General features: G+C 38.0%; 1 protein-coding gene across 5 annotated transcripts; it reads left to right on the forward strand.

Annotated features, from left to right (window-relative positions):
- Window positions 1-5,359: 5,359 nt before the first annotated feature.
- snapc2 (small nuclear RNA activating complex, polypeptide 2) lies at window positions 5,360-21,297 on the forward strand. 5 transcript variants are annotated; one of them, XM_040141231.1, is made up of 7 exons: window positions 5,360-5,431; window positions 5,674-5,816; window positions 13,554-13,727; window positions 14,117-14,249; window positions 16,408-17,127; window positions 17,887-17,975; window positions 20,555-21,297. In XM_040141231.1, exons 1-7 carry the CDS (start codon window positions 5,410-5,412, stop codon window positions 20,876-20,878), a joined length of 1,605 nt encoding a protein of 534 aa, XP_039997165.1. In that variant the 5' UTR covers window positions 5,360-5,409; the 3' UTR covers window positions 20,879-21,297. The 5 variants fall into 5 exon arrangements, 4 of the variants coding, with proteins under 4 accessions (XP_039997165.1, XP_039997163.1, XP_039997164.1 ...); XR_005708532.1 differs by adding an exon at window positions 18,360-18,452 and having other exon boundaries at window positions 5,365-5,816; window positions 20,555-20,663; XM_040141229.1 differs by having other exon boundaries at window positions 5,365-5,816.
- Window positions 21,298-23,293: the final 1,996 nt, after the last annotated feature.

Genomic DNA, 23,293 nt, shown 5'->3' on the forward strand with positions numbered 1-23,293 from the left:
AGTCAAGCATCTGCAGATCTGCTTGTGAGAGGGTGTGAAGCCAATAAACCACTCTGAAATTCAGCCTTGGTCACCGACTCTTAAATAGGACAGTTGTTTTCCTAAAAACTGTCAGGCACATATGGTTTTAGTTACAAAGCATTACCTGCCTTTGGGGACTGCAAGACCCCTTCTGAGGACCTTTGACCCATGGCCTCTGAGCCATATCTCTATTTTCACACGTGATTTATATTCTACATATATGACCATACACCTCACTGTCTCCTGTACCCGAACCGGAAGATGGTTCCACAGAAGAGGAGCCTGATAGCTGAAGGCTCTGCCTCCCATTCTACGTTTGGAGAGTCTAAGAACCACAAGTAAACCTGCATTCTGGGAGCAGTGATGATAATACAAGAGAAATATGATCTCTTTGCCTAGTTCCTGTCAGTACTCTCCTGATGTGCCTGATTTTTGCAATGTTACATAGATGAAAAAAGGCAATCCTTGAAGTTTGTTTTATGTGGGACTCAAAAGACATATCCTGATCAAAGACAACTCTGCCATCTAGAGTACTATATTATTAGATAATGTGTTTCTGAGGTGTTGTTTCTGAGGTGGTATGCTTTGGCTTGTACTGACCAATGGCATAATAGCCTGTCAACCTCAAAGGGACTTGTGATAGGAATCGCATCATCATTCCACACAGCATGAGAGGTGACATATTCCACCTCGTACAAGCATGTGTGAGTGTGGGGTGGCCTGGGCTGGAGAACGAGATCCAAGAGCTGGTGACAAAGTGCCCTGAATGCATGTTGACCAGACCGACAAAGAGGAAGCAGAACTACTTGATTGTCATTGACTAATTTTCTTGCTATCTGGAAATAGCTCATCACAACATGACGATTAAGATCATTTTTGTATGGCTGAAGAACATCTTCGCCAGGTGGGTGTGTCCAGACGAGCTACACACAGACAATGGAGGACAATTTTCAAGTAAGGAGTTTAAAAACCTGTCTATGGCTTATGGCCCCAAACACATAACTTCCAGCCCTCACTATCCTCACTCCAATCGTGAGGCTGAGAGAGCAGTGCAGACAGCGAAAAATTCTCCAGCAGGCTGACCCCTTCCTGACCATCATGACCGCAGAACCTTGAGGAGGAACGATTTTTTTTTTTGAGCTGTCTTCTGCTCTGGAGCACAAGAAAAGCTAAAATGATGGGGACATAGACAGAAAAAGACATTTCCACAATGTAAAAACTTTTCTGCACATTTCATGTACATTAAATTATATTATATAGGGATGTCTCCACAAGTATTAACCAAGGAAAATAAATTTTAGTTTTTACAATTCCTTACAACGATGAATTATTTTCCACCACATAAGTTATTCAGTTCATGTAAGCCTAACATTTATACACACTTCTCTCTTGAGCAGAGATTTTATCCAGACTATCGAGATTTTAAGTAACTGGAGACAAAACTTCTTTTCGTACTCCACGTGGATCATAAACCCTTGAATATAACAACGACTCACTGAAATCGGATGAGAAATGTAAACGTTAGAATGCTTTTTACCCAGAAAAAACGCATCTCCCTCATTTACTTGTAATTGTTTACAGGCCTGTCTTGCCAGGTCCAATATAGTGGTGACATTGATGTACAATCCAGTGGCCAGTGTCTTCGTATATATGTTGACTAAGTGCAATGCAAAGGGTTGACTGACAACTGTGTTGTGTGTAGATGCTGGCCTCTCTGCCTTGCGTGTAGCCTGGGGCATGTTCAATCTTAAAGTGGTGTACTACAGTTTCTGGGTCGATCAACGTTTCCTGGAAACCGTGTGAAATAGTGTGCAATGGGCTTTGAAGTATGTTTTCAATTGTTTGGGTGGTGTGTCAGAGGTGTTACCCAGTCAGCAATTATGTATATAAACTCCACCATATATAAAAGATAGTGGGAATGCATAAAGCAACAGGGTGTTCAACACGCCACTGTTTCCATTTAAATAAATGTTTTGCTACGTTTTGACAGGGCTGAATGTGCCTGTTTCTTTTGTGGGAACCTGTTTACAAAATATTAACATGCATTATTTTTGTCAAAAAGCAAGCGTGTGCACGCACACACATTTAAGTATTTTTCTGCACAGCTTGTGAAAGTGAGCTTGCAAGCCTGTGATTGCACAGATTTCAGTTTGTAGGAAGAAAACAAAATGTACAAGTCTATAAATCCAAGCTTACAGATACAAACTTCAATGCACAAGTTTGCAAAACTAAGGTTACAGATACAAAATCCTGTTTTCCATTAAACCCTTTTGAATGGTATAATATTCCATACACTGTTAGGGCTTTAGACTTACAGCGGTTAATTTCTTTTTGCTCTGGTTCATTTTGTTTGCAGGACACTGCAGGAAATCTGTTACCTCCATACATCTATGTCTATGACTCAAAGGAGTGGAGATGTAACGTGAGTGGATTGTCCAGGGACTTCTTTGTGTATGTCTACATGTGCAGTGATGAGGCTATTGTAAAGGGTATCATACAGTGTCACATAGACAGGATATAGTAGTCGAATCCCAGTCTGTTTAGCTGGTGCATCAGATATAGTTCGCCAGTGGGCACTGCAGAGTTGCAGTGTTTTTAGCCCATTTCTGTAAGGTAAAAGTTTGAAATGAGCCACAATTATGACATCTTACATTTTTGATTAAGCAATAACTATCACAGGATATTAACACTATGTTCTACAGCATTTGAGCTCTTTACCCTCTACCAAATAAAGAGATTAACATACTAGCTAAAGTGTGTGAAAAGAATTCACAGCTGAATGTTATTTCAAAACAGGATTTGCGTTTTGAAATGATTTAGGAAATATTATTAGCAGCTATATAACAGGGTATTTCATGGAGCTAAATTTGTATTAGAAACATGTCTGCCATATAGGTTTCACAGTTATGCAGGTAAGACAACTTTGGGGTATGAAAAAGTTTTAATTACTGTATAGTACAGAATAATATTTGAACTTTTGTTTTGTCTGTTTGGTAATAGTGAACTTCCAATGTCCAGCCATGCGCGACATAATATGTTTGTGAATGTTGATCGGTACTGATCGCATTGATGTAGACCATCTAAAATAGAATAATATAAAAAATTCTGTAAATGAAGAGTTTGGCTGTTTAAGAGTTGTGTGTTAGAGGACTGATTACACAGTAGGTAGAATACAGTCAATTTTATTTATTTAATCTTGATTTTACCAGACTACTTACTTAGACTTTTTATTACCTTTTTTGTTTGTGTTAATGTTTGTTTTAAGTTATATCATTAACTTAGATATTATTTGATAGTTACCACCAAAAACGTTATTTGAAAATTGTTCTACTGTCTAGCATTCTCCTGCAATGTAACATTACTTTTGTCATATTCAACAGTGAACATCCAGACCCCTCAGTGATGGTGCATTCCCCAAGAGTCTGATACAGACTGAGCAAAGAACACAGACCGACTGACACTGTATCAAGTATTTTAAAGTTCCAACTGTAGGGTTAATTATCATGTAAAATGAATATGGAAGTCAATTACTAGATGTGTATTCAGGGGTATGTTAAGACAGGAAACACTCACTTATTGCTTACATAATTTTTGTTGTAAAGGTATATGGTGGTCTGATAGTGACCCTGTTTATCTGTAAAATGGTTAGGTAGATGCACCTTCTCTATGTTATCAAAACGTGTCTGTTCCCATAATAAAAGTTGAGACATTGCATTGTCCCTATTAACATCTATACAGATCAACAGAATTATACCCACAGCCAAGTAACTTTTATACCATAAGCTCTTCAAGGTCACATTAAGTCATCGCTACATCGCTGAGCTTAATGGTTGTAAGTATACAATAATTACATTTAATTCGAAATTTGAATATGTATGTATATATATATAGATAGATATCACAAGATAAGCATTAAATGTCATATATATTTATATACTGTATATACTCTGGTGCTTCCATGGAGATTATCTGTTATTTGTGACTCTGTAACTCATTTCAAAATGTTTTTCCTGAGCGTTTCTGAATGGTACTGGTATCATTCTGAATGGCAATTTATGCATGATATGTGCAGGTGTGCTGCTTTACATAGTAGCCATAACAGATATGATCAGAATGTACAGCAAAATGTTCATTTATATGAGCTACCGAATACATTATTATATCAATATTGAACCCTCAACTGAGGATTCTCACACCACAGATGGAGAAAAACCAACCTTTGCCCGTTTGGTTTTGCAGATTATGACAATTCAAAATTATTCAGCCGATTCATGTGCTAAATGTGCAATATGAAGCCTTACTTAATCATTAAACCTATACATCAAAAGTGAAACCAGCAAACGTCTTCAAAAATAAAGATGGTATATATTATTTATTTAATTATTATATCGTCACGTCCATATTGCTATGGATAATGGGTAATTTTCCGAGCCAAGTCTGGTAAAGTCTGCACCGTGTGCGGGCTCTCTGTAGGCCCGCAGAAAGTCCGCATGAGACTCCTTGTGGACTTGATGAATTGTGGATTTAGAAAGCCCTCAGCACTCACGGAACGCGCCCGTTGAGTCCGCGAGTCTGCGAGTGCGGTGACGTCGTTGCATTTGGATTCAACCATTCTCAACCAAATGGCTCTGTAGCGTACTATCCAGTGACCCGGAAGTAATAAAATTTTAGCTCTAGACCAAGACACCTCGCTTTCAAACTAAAATTAAAGTGCCACTAAAAGAAATTTGATGAGTTTTCTCTAACAAGGAAGAAGCTTAACAAGTACAAAACCTTATGCTAGACTCAAAATGAGCTGAAAACTCACACAATTACACAATTATCCAACCCTTTTCCTCTCAACTCTTTTCATTTTCAGCTATTAAGTTGCACATGAAACTTGATTTTTTGGTTCATGAGACATAAGTGTGTTACACCACCCAGAAATTAGGGAGCCTAAGTGTATATTTTATAATGTTTAATTCTAATTGACGAGTTCATTAATTTAAAAGGCAATTAGAAATCGAAATTTGTATTTAAATTACGCACTATAAACACTGTTTAAAAAAGGTATCTAAATGCCTGTCTTCTGTCTTTAAATGAATAAATCTTAAATATTAATTTTAAAATTGAATTTAATTTTAAGCGTTTTATTTATGTATGTTTATTTTCATTTGCATAACACAGGTTCACAAGCAATAAAAACCCCTAACTAAGAAATCGAAGGGGCATGAAACAAATGTATTCGAACAATCAGTTGCTTAGTTGTTTTCTTTTTGTTAAGGAAGAAGTACAGTAGTTTAAGCTTTAGACTTGTAAAAACTTGCAGCGATAACGTTTTTATTCTGAAAAATGTATCGGAAGTGGTATAAGTGTTGTAGCTGAACACGAGGGGAAGGTTTTGACAGTATGGTCTCTTTCGGGGAGGCAGGTATTTTAATTTCCCTATGAAGTTTGTACTGTAAATGTATATACAAAAATTTATTGACGCAGCTCTCTAAGCTGCACCAGCCAAACTAGCCAGGGTTTGTCTCGTGCACTTCCTGTCCGGTTCAGTGTTGTGGGATCATCCTGGTCTGTACCAGCAACGTAAAAACAAAATGAAGCCACCTCCTCGTACTAGAACTAAACCAGATCGCAACCTGAAACCTGACCCCGTACCACAACGTTTAGGTAAACTTGCCTGCAAATGGCAGCGAGCGGAGCAGAGGAAACTCCTGAATGCCCTGAAAAGATTCAGCAGGACCATCGGAGAACACGGAGACATCGACTATACTTTCTTGAGAAAACAGGTGCCTACTCGGTCCATTTCAGAGGTACGGTAGTCTGTTCTTATAGATATGGAGGGACATTACTGAAAAACTTCAGTTCCACCTGCCTCTTGTTATTTGTTGTTCATGTATTTTTTCCAAACAAACGAACCGCAAGGGACTCAGCAAAACCACGCACACGCGTTTGCATGGTTAAACCAGCCGCCACTATGATTCAAGTGCGCAGATGATCTATAGTTTACAGTAATCGCATTGAAACGGCCGACGGGCTGTTGTAAATCACTGCAAGCTTTAATTTCTCACAACTACTTCTCTCATTCAATAGGCAGATGTTACAATAAATAAAATTCCACAACTTCCACAACTCACGGTTATGAACTATTACAAACTTTATAAACTCAGCCATGGACTGTCTCGGAAATAGCGCCAGTAGGACTCTTATAATATAGAGTACGCCAAATTCTTTGGGAGAAAATCTGGTAGTCCCGACCAATGGCTTCCCAATTCTCTGTGACATTTCTTTATCTAGTAAGGAAACGTCAAAAAGAAGAATGACATGTGAAAACTAAAATGACACTCAGTGAAGCGCATAAGCGTAATAAATCACCATCATTGTGTTTTTGCTGGCAGCGGATTAGTCAGAAAACAACTGTCCAGGCAGACCAGAGTGCTCAACAAATTACGTGCTCAACACAGCACACCCCCAGGACTATAAATTAATGAGTTCAGATACTGCCAACTGCTTTTTATCCGTTTATGTGTGAACGCACCGTAACTGAGAAACAAATTTATAAGTAAAAGGAAAGAGGACTGATAGCTTTGAGAGTCATACAGTTGAAGAACTGAGAAGACAGAGAAGAAAACAGTGTCTTTTAGATACGTAATATCCCCATCACAGACCAATAGAAAGACATTTCCATATCACATTAGGCAACTCCCTTAGTATAAACTACGGATGTATCAAAGAGACATAACGTAAAACAGCTACAGCAGTGTGTTATTTTAGAAACATATGAAGGATGTGGCTTTAGATATGCAGGTACTTCCCATATCTTAGTGATGATATCTGTTTCGTAGACTAGATGAAAAGAATTTTTTATCACCTTGCAGTGTATTTACAACCAAAAATATAGTATGTCCAATTAATTAACTGATTCACAGTATATATATTTAGAAGGTTTCAGTCTTATGTTTTTTACATTTCTTTCACTGCAAGGTGTACAAGGTGCACACTTGCATAGAGAAACCTGAGATAGTGGACTTTTCTGTTCAAAATGGCATTTATTTTGAATTTTGATGGATTTTGTTGGTGCTCAGGCTCTCAGGATATATATCTGCTTCACAATCTGCAGGCCACCTACTGCCCCATTATTAATCTCATTATTTATTAACGCCGAAGCACTGTGGGTCCCTTTTTGATCCCTTTGGTCCCTGGCACCGAAAGTGCAAGGAACCTTTTGTTTTTGTAGAGAATATTATTAGGACCCAAGGAACCGAGTGGAGTGAAGGCCTTATTGTTATCCTAAGGATTATTATTAGGGCCCGAGTGCCGACTGGTGCGAGGACACTATTGAAATCCTAATAATTATTATTAGGGCCTCAGCACCGATTGGTGTGAAGTCCCTATTGTAATACTAAGAATTATTAGGGGTCCAAGCCCGAGGGGGCTTGGGGCTGCACATGCAAAGCACGGTGACTCCCAGTACCAGCGGTGCTGGGAACTCTATTGTAATCGCTCAGATTTTTATTAAATTTATATATATATATATTTTTTTTTTATTCTTCTGTTGGTAAAAGTGGTACTGCAGCATACAGCGTCAAAGTAATGTGAGGTATGAGGAGGTACAGAATGGTGCACGCATGTCAGACACCAAAAATGTCCACCAGCACGCAGCCCTATTTTCAAGGTAATTGCGTTTTGGCCAGCAACTCCTACATTGTACATCGAACATTTAAAAATCTTACATGCACACATTCCTTGAATGTATCTTAATCTTGTGGTACAGGCCACACCCATTTCCATCTATAATTTTTTTTTTTTTTTTGCAAAATTGTAAAATAAGTGAAACCTACCTTTTTTGAACTCCTCCTAGGCTGTGAGTATAATCTGCATGAAAGTTTGCACATAGAATCTATAGACCCTCATGATCCAAAAAAAGAATACTAAAAGAATTACTAAAAGAATTTTGATAGTCCAAAAAATTTGCAAGTTTTAAAGGAACAGCTTCCTATAGGTAGCAGTCAAAACAGGAAGTGTTGCATATCTTGCCAACAATCACTCTTACACTGGACATGGGTGTTGAAACACTGTAGCCGCCAGATGATCCAGAGGTTGACACAGGAACTAGGCTAATGGCCCCAGTTCACAGCTTCACTCCAAAGCTTTCCCAGCCATCCTGGTCAGGGGTGATACATCTCGGCCGCAAATATAATGTCTAGTTTCTTTGTTATACTGATGACACACAGGGCTCTCTCCCAAACAGACCAGTCTAACATAACAAACCACCACGTGTCTTGCTGAAATAAAATTCTGGATGTCAGACAACTTCCTCAAATTAAATAGTACAAAATCTAAGGTCATTTTACTTGGTCCTCCTGCAGAGGAGAACTCAAATCATGGCAAACATAGGTGATCTAGAAATGTATGTTAAACCCTCAACCAAAAATCTTGGTGTAATTTTTGATCAGGACGTGTGTTTTGAACTCCAGGTAAAGAAAGTTGTTCAGTCATTTTTTTATGACTGAACAACTTTGTCATTTGAGAAATATAGTCAAGGTGAAGTCTTTTATTTCAGCCACAGATGTGGAGAAACTTTGCATGCTTTTATTTCCTCCTGCCTCAAATACGCAACTCCTCTATTTATATGTCTCAGACAGAAATCAATCCACCACCTGCACTTAGTTCAAAATGCTGCAGCTTGACTCCTAACTCAGTCCAAAAAATCCATAAATAAATAGGCAGCCAGTGTGTGGATGCACTAGATTTGACTGAATTTTAAATTCTTTTAATTACTTTTAAGGCTAGGCATGGGCTGGCCGGTCCCAATACTTCGGGGCTTTTATCCCCCTATGAGTCAGGATGCAGTCAGAGATCCTCTGGTAGTGCGTTGCTGGCCATTCCAAAGTCTAGAATGACAAGGAGACAGGGCCTTTGCTGTCAGACTTTGGAACAATCTGCCAGAGGAGATCAGACTTGCAGTCAGTTACCTGTTTTATTTTACTTATTAAGTGAAATAAAGCACAGCAAATTTCATTTTCTTCTGTTTATTTTATTGATTGTTGTGAAGCACTTTGTTCCCTGTATTCAAAAGTGCTATACAAATAAATTCTTATTATTATAAGAGGAATCTGCATGAATCTGCATGTATCATCTATTTACTTTTATGAACACAAGTTATTAAGAGTTTTGATACTCCTTATAGTGCAAAAGTTATAAAGGAAAGACTCATACTCATACAAAGGAAGTGATGTCATATCTTTACAGGGGTCTTTCTGATTACCAAAGAACTTGGGCACATAGTTTGAAGTTCTCAGTAACATTTGGTGCTACTAGGTGGCGAAGTTACACAAAGTTAAAAAATATGCAAAACAAACTTTTTTAAACTCATCTTATGTTGAAGTCCAATCTGCATAAATTGTTGCATGTAGAATATAAGGACCGTAATGATTGTCAGATCACTTACCCCAAAACTTGTGGTCGTAAACAAGTTCACTCAACCCCAAGTCCAGGGTTTATACCAGGCTAGTTCAACCATGCAGAAACATTCCAACGTTGGAATGCGCGAGGGGGCTTGGATCCTGTTAATACATGCCTGCAAGTCTCGTTAGGGCCCGAGCACCGACCGATGTGAAGAGCCTATGGAAATCACTGTTTATTATTAAGGCCCGAACACCGACTGGTGCGAGGACCCCGTTGAAACTGCTTATCAATAATTATTATTATTAATATTATTATTATTAGGACAAATGAATCATGTTTTTTGAGGGGCTAAAGGGGCTTGAAAACTCACAAAACTTTGCACGTGTCAGATGTGGTGAAAATTTACATGTTTTATGGGGGGAAAAAAATTAATTTAAAAAGATTTTAGCATATGGCTGCAACATCTTTGGTCTTGGTATTCTCTCAAAAGGGCATTAAGCATGACCTTGTATAGATGCAAGTTGTCCAGTCTAGTGAGCCTCTTGTGCTGAAAGTGACGCCTTTTCAAATTCCACTGGCTCTTTTTCATAATGCCCTGAGTTGTACTGTCTCTTGTCTAATTCTGTTAAGTGTCAGTGAAATTAGTGACAGATAAATTAAAGTCTTCTTTTAATTGAATTATAATATCTAAAGTTTTATGTAGCATTCTTAGAATTTTGATTTGCTTAAAAGTATGTTTTTTTTGTGTGTATTTACTTTACCTGTGTTGTTTTACTGGCAACTTTTATTATTATTATTTTTTTTTACCTCTTTGAGAGCTTGTTCTAAAGGGGACATCTTCATTGCCACCCAAGGTCACCTGCCGAAGGATGACACACTAAGTTTGATAATAGGGAAACCAAGCTGAAAAAAAATATAAATGAGTAAGAAGAAGTATAAGGCTCACACAGTAATGGGTCTGACCACAGAGCAGTCTGAGACAGAAAGCACCTCTGCAATTTAAGGTTAAAAATGGAGCAGAAGTAGCTACATATTTTGTGCTGCCTGCTGGATAACATTCCTAAAATGATCCTCAAATGGTGTTGGGTCCAAATCATCCTGTAAGTGACACAATCGTGTTTGTGTAATTTTTGCTAACTTTTTCGATCCTCAATAAAATGACATTTATGTAGTTAATGCAATGTTGTATTTTTAAATTACATAAACTCAGGTAACTACAAACAAGTAAATGCTGACAGTTTACATATTGAAAAAGCAGAAAAAATAAAAATCAGGAAACAGAGTTTTGGTAGTACACTTTTTAAGTTTGGGGTTCAAAACCATGGTTCAGCTACGGCCTTTCTGTGTGGAGTTTGCATGTTCTCCACAGGCCCCCTTAGCCCCCCCCCCAGCCCCCCCTCATCCATAGCAGATGGATGTATATTCAATTGATGATGTCAGACAGTTTTTTGCAAAGGGCCTTTGCGTTCGTCATTACATGGGTCAGGCACCTGTGTAGATAAAGAGCCTAGCCTGTCACATTGTTTTTATACTGTGAGAGGAGCTCATTGAGACTCAGAAGTCATTAGCACTGAACTAGATTAGAACTAGAGAGCCATGGCAAATGTGCATGACTGGCCTTTTGTGAATTTTTTTTCCATGTGGTCTGATAGTCTTTGAAAGTTCCGGGTTGGTATGACAAAGACACTGTAGTATGGTCCCATGTAACATACAGTAGGTGGCTATAGGGATAGGGGAGCATCCTTCAACTGGATCTCATGTTACAAGTACGTAGACATAAAAAGGTGTGCTTTTTCCTTTTGTCCTTTTGACATCTACCAGTAGTTTCTAAGTAGACAATGTCCTTCTTCATTCTTTCTTTGAATAAAGAAACTGTTTTCTTCGATTACAGATTGACACTTTTGGGTTGCAAGATGACCATTTGTATTAAGTGCTTATCTGTGCTATGAGCTATATACCCATATAAAATAATACTAACGAGAAATGACATACAGCAACTAGATCAGCCACAAAATTATAGTCATTAAAACACATATTTTATGATTTTCCCTGTCAGCACCAACTGACCAAGGCTGGAACAGAACTGGTCCAACTTAGTTTGCCCTTTATCTGTTTGCTTCTCTCCTGCTGTCTCTGCTCACATATACAGTAATTTAATACAGCCAAATTCCCAATACATCTGTTCTTATTTACATGTTTTTCTGTTTCTGTTGTCAGACAATTGAACAAGTATGAAATAGTGACTGAAAAATGCGGCCATTTCCCAGCTGCTGCTCTGCACTGCTAAAATCCTGATTTTATAACCATGACGTAGTCTGACAAAATCAACATACAAGTGCGGCCAGTTACGCATAGAGACGTGTGCCTGCGGACGGAAAGCCCGCACTCGCAGGGCAATACCGGTGACTCTCCTACAGAAAGTAGCCAGGGCTTGTCTTAAAAGTCGCTAGATTTGTCACCAGGTGCTTTTGTGAAAAACAGTCGCTAAGGGGGCGTGAAAAATCAGTAAATCTATCTAAATACAAACGGGTGAAAAAGGCAAATTCAGCATAAGGTGTTTTAGTAAGCTGTTGGGCCGCCACGAGCCGCCAGAACTGCTTCAATGCTCCTTGGCAAAGATTTTACAAGTTTTTGGAACTCTACTGGGGGAATGGAACACCATTCTTCCTAAAGATATTCCTTCATTTGGTGTTTTGATGATGGTGGTTGAGAGCACTGTCTAACATGTCAGTCCAAAATGGGGCTGGAGGGAGGAAATAATATAAGAGCATATGATTCACATCATTTTCATAATCATGGGGGATGGGGGCATTGTCATCCTGTTTCTCCACTATTTTTTCAGGTTTTTTCCTTAATTTGTATTCCAAAAATAATCAGAAATTAAACACAGGTTCATCCTTGAGTAATTAGGTTTCAAAATGTCTGTTACTGTGAATAGCTAAGTGAGTGAAGGATTAAACTGATTTCCAAAAGGCATCAAGTTAAAGATTACCAATTTCTTTATTATTTTAAGCCTAAATGGGCAGTACTTATTAACACTTTCCTTTTAACACTATCACAGCTTGTAAATACTTTTTGTAGCAGCTAAGAGTATTTCAGTTCTTGTTTGGGAGATTTCCAAACAGTGTAATCCATTGTGAGGTTTCTTTAGGCCCATTAATGGTAATGGTATTTAATTGAATCCTTTCATCCCCCTACCAGTGAAATGTTCCCCACTGCCACTTGCTGCAACACAAGCAGAAAGCATGATTATTCCTCCCCCGTGCTTAACAGTTGGACAGATGTTCTTTTCTTGAAATTCTGCACCCTTTTTTCTCCAAACATACCTTTGCTCATTGTGGCCAAAAAGTTCTATTATAACATCATCAGTCCACAGGACTTGTTTCCAAAATGCATCAGGCTTGTTTAGATGTTCCTTTACAAACTTGCTGAACTTTTGTGGTGAGGACGCAGGAAAGGATTTCTTCGGATGACTCTTCCATGAAGGTCATATTTCGGCAGGTGTCGCTGCACAGTAGAACAGTGCACCACCACCCCAGAGTCTGCAAAATCGCCCTGAAGGTCTTTTACAGTCAAATGGAGGTTTTGATTTGCCTTTCTAGCAATCCTACGAGCAGTTCTCTTGGAAACCTCTCTTGGTCTTCCAGACCTCAACCTAACCTCTACTGTTCCTGTTAACTGCAAATTCTTAATTTCATTAAAAACTGAGGAAATGGCTACCTGAAATTCTCTTTAACTTTATTCCTTTTGGAGATAAGTTAATGTTCTTCTCAACTATTCATCGTAACAGAAATTTTGACTGGTGGTGACAAATCTTTAATATGCTACTGTATCTCTCTGATGAATGTGAGAAAGTAGCTGTGAGAAATGATGGGGTGCATTGACTTCAACAGCCCGTCAGCCTTTTGAATGCAGTTACCCTAAACTTCAGATCAGTTTTGCATATCAGTTACAGTTACGTTCCCAAAGGTGTCATAAAATCCTAAAATTTAACCTTACAAAACCAGTGAATGTCAGTCTACAGTATGAAACTGCATATTTTGTGAGGACTGCAGTGAAAACACTGTTTCCGTTAGCTCTCTGTATGCATTTATGAATGTACAGTAGATAAAGACACATGGGCTGTCTCCTCTCTCGTTTAGATTCACACTGTGGTAGAATCTCTGAAGAACAAAGTGATCTCTTGTGCAAGCTTCAAGTTGAAAAAAAGGAGGTGGGAGGACAAGAAGGTCAGAAAGCCCATTGAGGTTTGGACACAAATGGCCTCTGCTGTGGCTGGAAACCTTGAAGAACCCATTTCTAGTGCTTTCTCTCAGGTAAAGCAAGATACTGATATTGATAGGATGCATTGGGTTAGATTATTCTTATTATTTTGTTTCTGATCTGTGTCTTATATATTATGGAAATGGAGTGATAAAACTTGGGATAATGTTACGTTTTTTCCGCTAGTCAAAAAGTATCAAATCATCAGGATACATCTTTGCCTTGAATTTTTTCTGCAAAGAGCAACTCTCTGCTCTCTGTAAATTTTACTTTAGTTCGTATCTGAAAGTCTTCTCTTATTGCTTTAAAAAAACACCAGCTGTAAGATAAGGGTGTTTGAAGATACAAATTGTATCTACCTGCTCTTTTGTGGAATCACAGTCACCACTTTTAACCTTCCATCCCTCCCTTCCTACTATCCTCCTCTTCCTCTGTTTTTAAGATGCTGATAGTGTCATCCACAGAGCCTCGCACCCTGAGGAACTGTGACCCTCCCCAAGTCCGCAGACTGCCCACAGATGGGCCTGTTGGTCGCACCATCCCTTTGAGACCAATGCGTTATTTGCCAGTCCAAGGTATTGACCTTCAATCTCTGTAAAAGTTTGGTGGACAGTATATATCAGTTATTAGGAGTCTGTGTCATTTCAAGCTGATATAATGGATATTCCTGCCCTACCTCAGCTACACATAAACAGTCCGTATAACCTGTGGGTTTTTTTTTTTTGTTTTTTTTTTGTTTTGCATATTCTGTTCTTTGTTTTAGTATACAGTAATGATGATTATTTGTCACATTAACCAGTTTTTAATGTGTAATTACAGCAAGCAAACCCCCTTTCAACACAAGTTGTTGTTAGACAGACTTGAAAAATTGTGAACCTATCCTTTAATGGCAAATGACTAATTTTCCATAGTTCCATAAAGTAGAACAGTCTAGAGATCAAATATTTGCAGTGAAATAAGGAAACAGCTAACTCAGTACTGCAGCAACATATCAGTATGAATACTGTATCACAGAGACTGTATCAGGGTATTCATTTATTTGTCCCACCTGAAGCTGAGGTAGAAACTCTTGATGAATGATCTTCTTGCCAGGACATGGCTCCTTTTCCATTCTGTACCTCTAATGGACAACGCTCAGACGTTGATCTGTGCAAACTGTGTTCACAGGTTGTCATCAGTCAGTAAATGAGCAGAATAAAGCAACATTTAGCATTTAGAAAGGTTTTGCAGCTCAGCAGATATATTCACAGATCTTCTGTATCTGTTAACAAAGTAAGCAAAAGATTTTGGCATATTTTGACCATTGCTGACAAGATACTAGGTTGTGTTAGCTGTTTAAGAAGACCTCAGTGATAAATTTAATCTTAGGTCTTAAAGAGTCAAAACAAATAAGCAGAAACTCCACCGTGGCATCTCCTCTAAACTAGGGCTTCAACTAGCTAACAATTATCATTCATTGTAATTCAAGAAGGGTTGAATTAAGGGCAACTGGACTTGGTTGTAGATACTCAAAGAAGTTCTCTTCAGAACTGAAGAAGCCTTTTGGATGAAAGGTGAAATGTCTTTAAGTATCTACAAGCAAGTCCAGTTCCCCTCAATTCAACCCTTCTTGGATAAACATGACCTGGATGACTGAGAATCACAGATATTTTAATTATCAATTAATCTGCCGGTTATTTTTCGATAAATCGTTTGGTCTATAAAATGTCAGAAAATGGTGATGAAAATTTCTTAGACCCAAAGGTGACATCTTCAGATCTCTTGTTTTGTTCAACCAACAGTCAAAAACCCAAAGATACTCAGTTTACTGTGATAGAAAACAGAGAAAAGCAGCAAATCCGAGACACTGGAGAAACTACATCCAGAGAATTGTTAACATTTTTGCCTAATGCATTACTAAATCTACTAAGTGGTTATCAAAATTTTCGCTGATAAAATTTAAGTAATCAATTACGTGACTATTTAAGATCAACACACTCCTTTCTCTTTGGATGTCTTACATATGATTTTATGAATTTATGCACTTTCCTAAAGGAGGGGAAAAGATTGTAAAGAATTCAATGTTGTGATTGAAATGGGTTGCCAGTTATATATTGTTAATGATGATGCTATAAAAATGACACTGTAGATGTTGACTCTTGGCCCCTATGAAGTCAGAACTTTAACTGAAGTAACATTTACCTTGCATGAAGGCTCATTGTTTTAATTTATTTATTATGATGACCAAAGTGCATTTGATGTAACTGACAGCAACAGATTTTATTTACTAGTGGGATTACTTTTTTATTCTTATTAGACATCTTCAGATTTACACTAAATTCTACATCATAAAAAATGAATGGAACTATGGAAATCAAATATTTCTTATAGCAGCTAAAGAAAAGGAACATTTGCTATACATCTGTATTTGAAGCTAATAAGAGACTTCGAGAAGCAGATAAAAGCATTACTCAGTCCATTATACTCTACTGCTCCCCCTTGTTTATGTTTCCAATGAGAACAAGTTTACAACCCTGCTCTACCCCTTAACCTTTTTTTCTACCAACCAACCAACCAGCCAATCCAGTTGTAGGGGGAAAAAAAGCAGTTCCTGGCCTTGGGGTAAAATATTTTATCACAACCTACTAACACAGCTGTTAATAAAACAAAACAATAAAAAAGCTATTTTGTCCTGCGACTGTTATTAAACGAACACATTACATCTTTGACAATGTAAGATTTTTGCTCCCTTAGGTGAGAGCCCTGGCACCAACACTGCCCATCCTCTCCTGATACTCAAGACTCCAGCACCAACCATAGGCACAGCCAAAAAACTCCCAGCACTATCAAAAGTTGTTAGAGTGCCAAACAGCAAAATCCCCCCACCCCAGCAACAGCCTTCACCCACAGCTGGAACCTCACCTGCTGCCACCTGCTCCTCTCAAACTGCTGCCACCTTCTGCATGCCAGGTTCAGCAGAAATACTCGCTGCGCCCCCTACAACCCCACAGCCTGCCTCACACACTGTGATCCCAGTCCCAGGACAGGGCTCACTCAGTTCAAGCTCTACAGCAGTGGTAAAGACTCCAGGTGTTGGCAGCTCTGTAATCCAGACTACCCAGCAGATGTCAGAGCAACATCCTACCACCAACTCTACTCAAAAGTCCACTTTATCCAGTCTTCACACACCCCTTTCTTCCTCTGCCACCAGTCTCACCCTACTCCCCAGTACTGCTCCATCATCTCTCGCCTCTTCCAGTTCAGCCGTCGGCAGCTGCTATTCCACCCACCCCATGCTCCCACTCTCCACCCCTGCCGTGGCATTTCATGCCAGGTTAGGTCACACCAGCAAATACGCCACAAAAGACAGTCCCAGGACCTTTGGTGTCAAGTGTGTAGTGGACTTTGAGAGGATCTATCGCTACCTGAGTGTCATTCACAAGCCAAATGAGGAGTGCCATCTCACCCCCATGGGTGAGTTGGAGATTCACTGCTTGGTGTTATCTCAGTGTATTTTTAGTGTCAACAGCATGGCAAATATTTAAAAAATGGTCATATTCAACAAGCAATATCCCATCAGTGAGTTCACCCCTATAAACACTGTCCTTTTTCTTATAATGGAATTTATTCAGGAATTTTAGTGTTGGACAAGTATTTTTATCTTCTATGATACAATATCAGCTCTTACCCATTTATTTAGTTTGCTGTGGCCCATACAAGTATGAAAACCAATTATATAGAAATAGATTTATATTAAATTCAAAAATGTGACTTGGCCAATAAAGGGTAAATTATTACACTTCCAAACTTATTTTCTAATACAACACCAATGATTAGAGAGCCTTTATCATTCCTAGACATTACATTAATTTATTGTAAACTTTTTTGTAATAACTTCGGTTTATTTTCTTAATATGCCGACTAAATAATGTCGGACTTTACCTCCTTATTGGCAAGCATGTGTAGACTACAAAACTTTACATCCTGTTGGACTAATTAATGGTTACCTAAAGCTAATTGTTGTCTGAAATTTGGAAGAATAACTATCATTTGGTTTGATGGTCCAATAATAAAGCGGTGACAAAAATATTGTGCATCCCTAATACATTTGTTACTGTCCATGTTTATACAGTTGTTTATGTTGTTCTTAGAAGCAACTGTAACTTTGTCAGACAAATCCCTAAAACTGCATTGAAATTAATCAATTTTATAATATTGTCCTTCCCCTTCCAGAAAGTGCTATCATGTTGAACCTGTTAATGTCTCTCCCTGAGGAGCTTTCCCAGCTGGACTGCAACAAACTGAACAAACATCTGACCCAGGTAAAACTTGCTGCACACTAGTCAGTTGGTCAGTTGGAAATAAAGCACTTCATGCTCATTAATAATAATTATAAATAATAATACTAAGTTATCAGTGATATTTAGCTGAAGACTTAGGAAAACAGGGATTGTTTTACTTATAAATGTGTCAGTTCTACTTGTTTATTATTTTTCAGTAAATAAAAGCAATTCTACCACTCAGAAACAAGAAATGAAAGGAGATGATTGAGCTAATTATATAAACATGCAAAACTAGCAACTTAATTAAAACAAAAGGTACGAAGGGCTGCCTAAATAAACCCTGCAAGCTGTGTATCTGCAGGCTGTCATGACATGAGCATTTTCTGATTTCTGTTACCTGACTGTAAACCCATTTTTCAATAGCAGTATAACAGTAGAGCTGAAAGCACAGCATAAAGAACAGCTGCTGAAAAGGACTGAGTAGCATATGCTTAGCAAAGCATAAAACCCAGGACTGTAAGTTTTGCCCACTCAGGTAATGAGTTTTAACATCTGTAGTCTCTGTAATGTGCCCAATATGGATGCTTGAGTTTTCAGGGAATTGGGACTTTACAATGAAGTTTTCCTAGCCTTGAAAACTGCATCTTAGTGTTATTATTATTATTGTTATTATTATTGTTATTATTATTGTTATTAAATGTTTCGTGTGTTTTTACAAATTTGTGGGGTTACTTTTGCATTTACTACATAGTTGTAACACAACTTTTGACTGTCATCAGTGTCTCTTAGTCCAGTTCCGCACAGCAGATTGCAAACTGTAGTGCAGACTGCTGTAGTAGTGCAGACTGTAGTTACTAAGAAGACCTTTCACTGTATTTTACTCCTGTGTCTCTCATACATATTAGATTTATTTATGTTGGTTTATGCCCCCTCTTTGCCTGTGCAAAGTTTGTCATTTTTAAGACACAGTCGATAAATCTCTGAATAAAATGATTAGTCATTCAGCCCTAATTATAACTAGCTGTTTTTTTTATGATACACATAATTGTATCAGCACACCTATATGTGTAAAGACCATCTTTAAAACTTGTAGCTGTCATTGGAGCAACCCATGAATTCTCTACATCTCCTAGTCCCGGAATCAAACTTTCAACCTTTTGCATTTAAAGGATAGTAAGTAGCATTTGACAAGTGACAATTCAGTTGCAAATGGGGTATTCCCTTAGCATCTCTTAGCGCAGTTTGGTTTCTTAGGTGTTATGTCACCATATATTATGCTTCAAAAATAACATGGACTTCAATTGAGCATAAAAGTTTAGAGCCGCTCATTGTCTGCAGCTTGAACCTGCAGTCTCCCACCAGGCTGAACTAAAGCTCAGTACAAATAGTGAGCTGCAGGGGCCTCCTCAAAAGAGAGAGCAACCTGTTAAGACACGAGCACTCCACCAGAGGGCAACATGAGACCACAAATGAAGAGTCCTAGATTTAAGATCAAATATATTTTCATCTCCCTTTGTTGATTTGCATCAGATTTCACACACTGAATTTGGAGCACATAATAGATATGCAGAGCAAATATAGTGAAATTTAAAAAATGTGTTGATGAGTTATTGTTGTAGTTTTGTAAAAATGTGTTACAGTGCCCCCTATCATTGCATTTACACCAGATATCACAAAGTAAATCTGCAGTTCATGCTGGATGTGTCTACAAAAGAAGAGCAGAGTCATGTGGCTACCAATGACAGTACAGTAATTGATAGTGTCACTCTTAGTCTAAATATTGAAGACTAGTATGAAAAAGTGGATTTCACATATTTTGCAGATTTGTGAAAAACAATTCTTCGCAGTAAATCCACAGCCTGTTCCAGGAGATGCAGCTTGCTATCATAATATGGATATAACATATTTGAATGTGCAGTGTATGGTTAGTGAGTTATAGACCAAATGGCATTTGCCTTTGTAACAATGTGTACAAATTGAGTTTGTACACTCTTCAACCTATCCTTTTATCATTTATCAGCCCAGGATGTGATACTAAATCCCAGTTCAAGGTACGGATTCTCACAAGTTCAGGTTAGAAGTCTTTCCTGTATTGGAAAAGAGCTAATATTGACACAATGACCAGAGACCTGCAGCAATTCAACAGGACCCTACCAGACCTGATTAGAATGAATATAATTTGACCTGCAGCAATTCAACAGGACCCTACCAGACCTGATTAGAATGAATATAATTTGAACTAGGCTCCACTTGGGACCCTGGCCAGTTTTTGGTCACTAGGAACCAAGGGAACCTGTGAAGACCTCTGCTTCCTTGTAAAACATTGGAAAACATGGCTTGAGACAAATTACATGTTATTAATGTGTGTTAATACTAACACACACACACACACACAGGTTAAAGTACAGTATGTATAGTAAATGCTGAGACCAGCAAGTATGAACCAGAGCTGGTATCGCTCAGATGCAAATTGACTTGAGTCCAGCATGTCCCAGAAGCAGCATCAGTACAGACCTGGTATGTACTGAGCTTGCAACAGTATTGGTACAAAAGATTTCTTTATTCATTTTTTTGCAGCAAAAAAATTTGTTAACCTGAAAGTCCATTCCGTGTTTCAGGTGTACCAATGTCTCTCATCCCCTGCTAACTCCAAGATGGCAGGAAAAATGTTTAAAGACCTAAAGGATGGAGTCTCTGCTCAGACAGAGGCACTGAGTTGTCAAGACAGCAACAGAACAGACAGTCAGCACAACAATGCTAGAACTATTGAAAGCAGTGATGTCATGGACGGTGGAGGGAAGAAACTGCAACCAGATGAAACTGAGAGCCAATCATCAGGGAGTAATAACACATCTAGCCAATCAGGGAATGCAGACGTGGTGGGACTCTGCCCCCCCCTCAACCCTTTTATAGTGCCACTGAAACTGTTGATGCACAGATAGGTTGAGTTTAAAATTTATAAACCAAATGTGCAATGGTTTACAATAATATTTTACTTTATACTCATTCAGTGTTGAGCCACAAATTATTTGGTCATTGTTTGCCTCAGAAGTTACTGGGCTAGGTTTCCGCTGTACTCTCTGAGTACCCACTAGAATCTTGAATGTCAGGTTAGATTCATCATCTTGTGTACTTTTTTTTCAGTTTTATTTAAATTCTTGTTCAGTTGATTTTATTAAAAAACAATAAACACTGACTGTATTGTATTGCACTGCAATGGATTCCAGCAGAGAGTAGCATAGACCTACCAATACTAAATATAAAACATTGTTGTTAGTTTTCTTGACGTGAAAGGGAGCTTTTCTTTTTCAAGATGGAGGTGTGTTGTCCAGGCCAAAATAAAAAATGATTTGTCCAACCACAGCTGGACTCTGTTGGATAACTTTGAAATGCAATAGACCCATTCAATTTGTTTTACGTGTTGTGATTTAATTTCGATATAGCATGGAATATTCATGTCACAATGAAAGACAATTCATTCAGTTATGAAAGATAAAAAGTTAAATAATTGGCCTTTTAGCATGTGTTTATCATTAAATTATAACAGTAAATGCATACATAAAAAGGAAATACATATTACAATTTGAATTGTATTTCACTTTTTTCCCTTGTTTTTTATTCAACATTTTAAATTTTCCATTTTTCAGATTCCAAAGGTTTTTCTTGTATGCCTGCTTGTGTTTAGATAACATTTAACATTTTAGAGCTCAGCTTTTTATGATAAATTTTAAAGAAGGCTTTATAGAAAAAAAAATTTTCACAGTAAGGCATCAAAGAAGTGAGGTATTGTAAAATATCACTACACAGATTTAGGATTACAACACAGTTGTTGAACTCATGGTGGATTGTTTTTTAAAAATGGATTAAAATCAGTGCAGTAGAACCACAGATAGTGTATTTTTATTCCATACTTACTTGTCAAAACTGGGCGCCTACATTACCCACAATGCAACGCCAACAGCTGGGTTTGAGATTTGGTTGTGTTATGCTAGTAGCAGGTAACTTAGCATTTTGTTAACGAAAACTGTGAATAAATATGTCGTTAACAAACTTTTTTCCCAAAAAAGAGAAAATGATGACATGGCACAAACATAATTAAACAGTAAATAACTATATCACTATATCTATGCTTTCCACCCACTATGATGTAAATGTGTCAAAAATACCATTGGTTCGGTTCCCATAGAAATATTAAGCTTTTTTTTTTTTTTTTAGAGGCTGAGCAAATGCATGGTCCTGAAATAAACTTTTATATAAGAGGAATCCAGCTAATTTGGTTGCGTATTAATACATGCATGATATGTATATGTATACTTTGTCCAGACAGACAATCCTTCCAATGAGACTGTGTGTGTGTGTGTGTGTGTGTGTGTGTGTGTGTGTGTGTGTGTGTGTGTGTGTGTGTGTGTGTGTGTGTGTGTGTGTGTGTGTGTGTGTGTGTGTGTGTGTGTGTGTGTGTGTGTGTGTGTGTGTGTGTGGGGTTGATTAGTGTACGAGGTGCAAGTTGGGAGTGCTCAGGTGACTGCAGGGTTGGAGACAAGTGATAAAAGGTGTGTGGATGAGTGGGGCAGTCAGGTGACGAGGAACAGGAGGAAAAGAAAAATGGCAGGAGACGGGCAGAATAGCCAAAATGAACAGGACTTGGGCAGGAGTCATGACACTATCTATGTTCCACTATGATCTTTACTATGTACTTAGATATAATAATAATAATTATAGATGATGCCCAGCCCTGACATACGGTATATATATAAAATCGTATATTACTATTTTCATATATTATTATTATTATTGTTAAAAAAAATTCTTGCATTGTGTCTTACATCATCATTGCTGAGTGTATTGTGCTCACGATTGAGTAGTGTTCATGTTATTTAAAGTTTGTCATTTTAAAAAAAATAGCTGTATGACTACGAGGTCAAAGGAAATACACAACTGTTATACTGATTATTTGCTCTGTTTATGACTGGAGAGTCACAGGGAAGTTTTGTCAGGCTTTAGTGTCTGATAAGAGGAAAGTGAACTCCCCTTTATAACAGTAGGAGAAATTTTATAACATCTCCTGTATAAGTCTTTGACCCCTTCAGCAGTGAAGCAGCAGGTTGTGTCCAGTGGATTCCACATGACTGTTGGCACTGCACGCCGTTACACTGCAGGTATGTCTGTGACGTCTGATAAGGTGTGTCACATCTCAAGCCATTGTAACTTGTGGCTGTTCTTCACGTATTATCTAAACATACAATTACTTATTAAAACAAGACATGTTTAAAAAGTCATGTTCTTTTTCATTAATTCTGACTTCATTTATTTCATATTTTTATCAATAGTTCCCGAAGCTATTAGACTGTGAGCTTACA

Source organism: Xiphias gladius, chromosome 12 (assembly GCF_016859285.1).
Source record: "Xiphias gladius isolate SHS-SW01 ecotype Sanya breed wild chromosome 12, ASM1685928v1, whole genome shotgun sequence".
Taxonomy (NCBI): Eukaryota; Metazoa; Chordata; class Actinopteri; order Istiophoriformes; family Xiphiidae; genus Xiphias; species Xiphias gladius.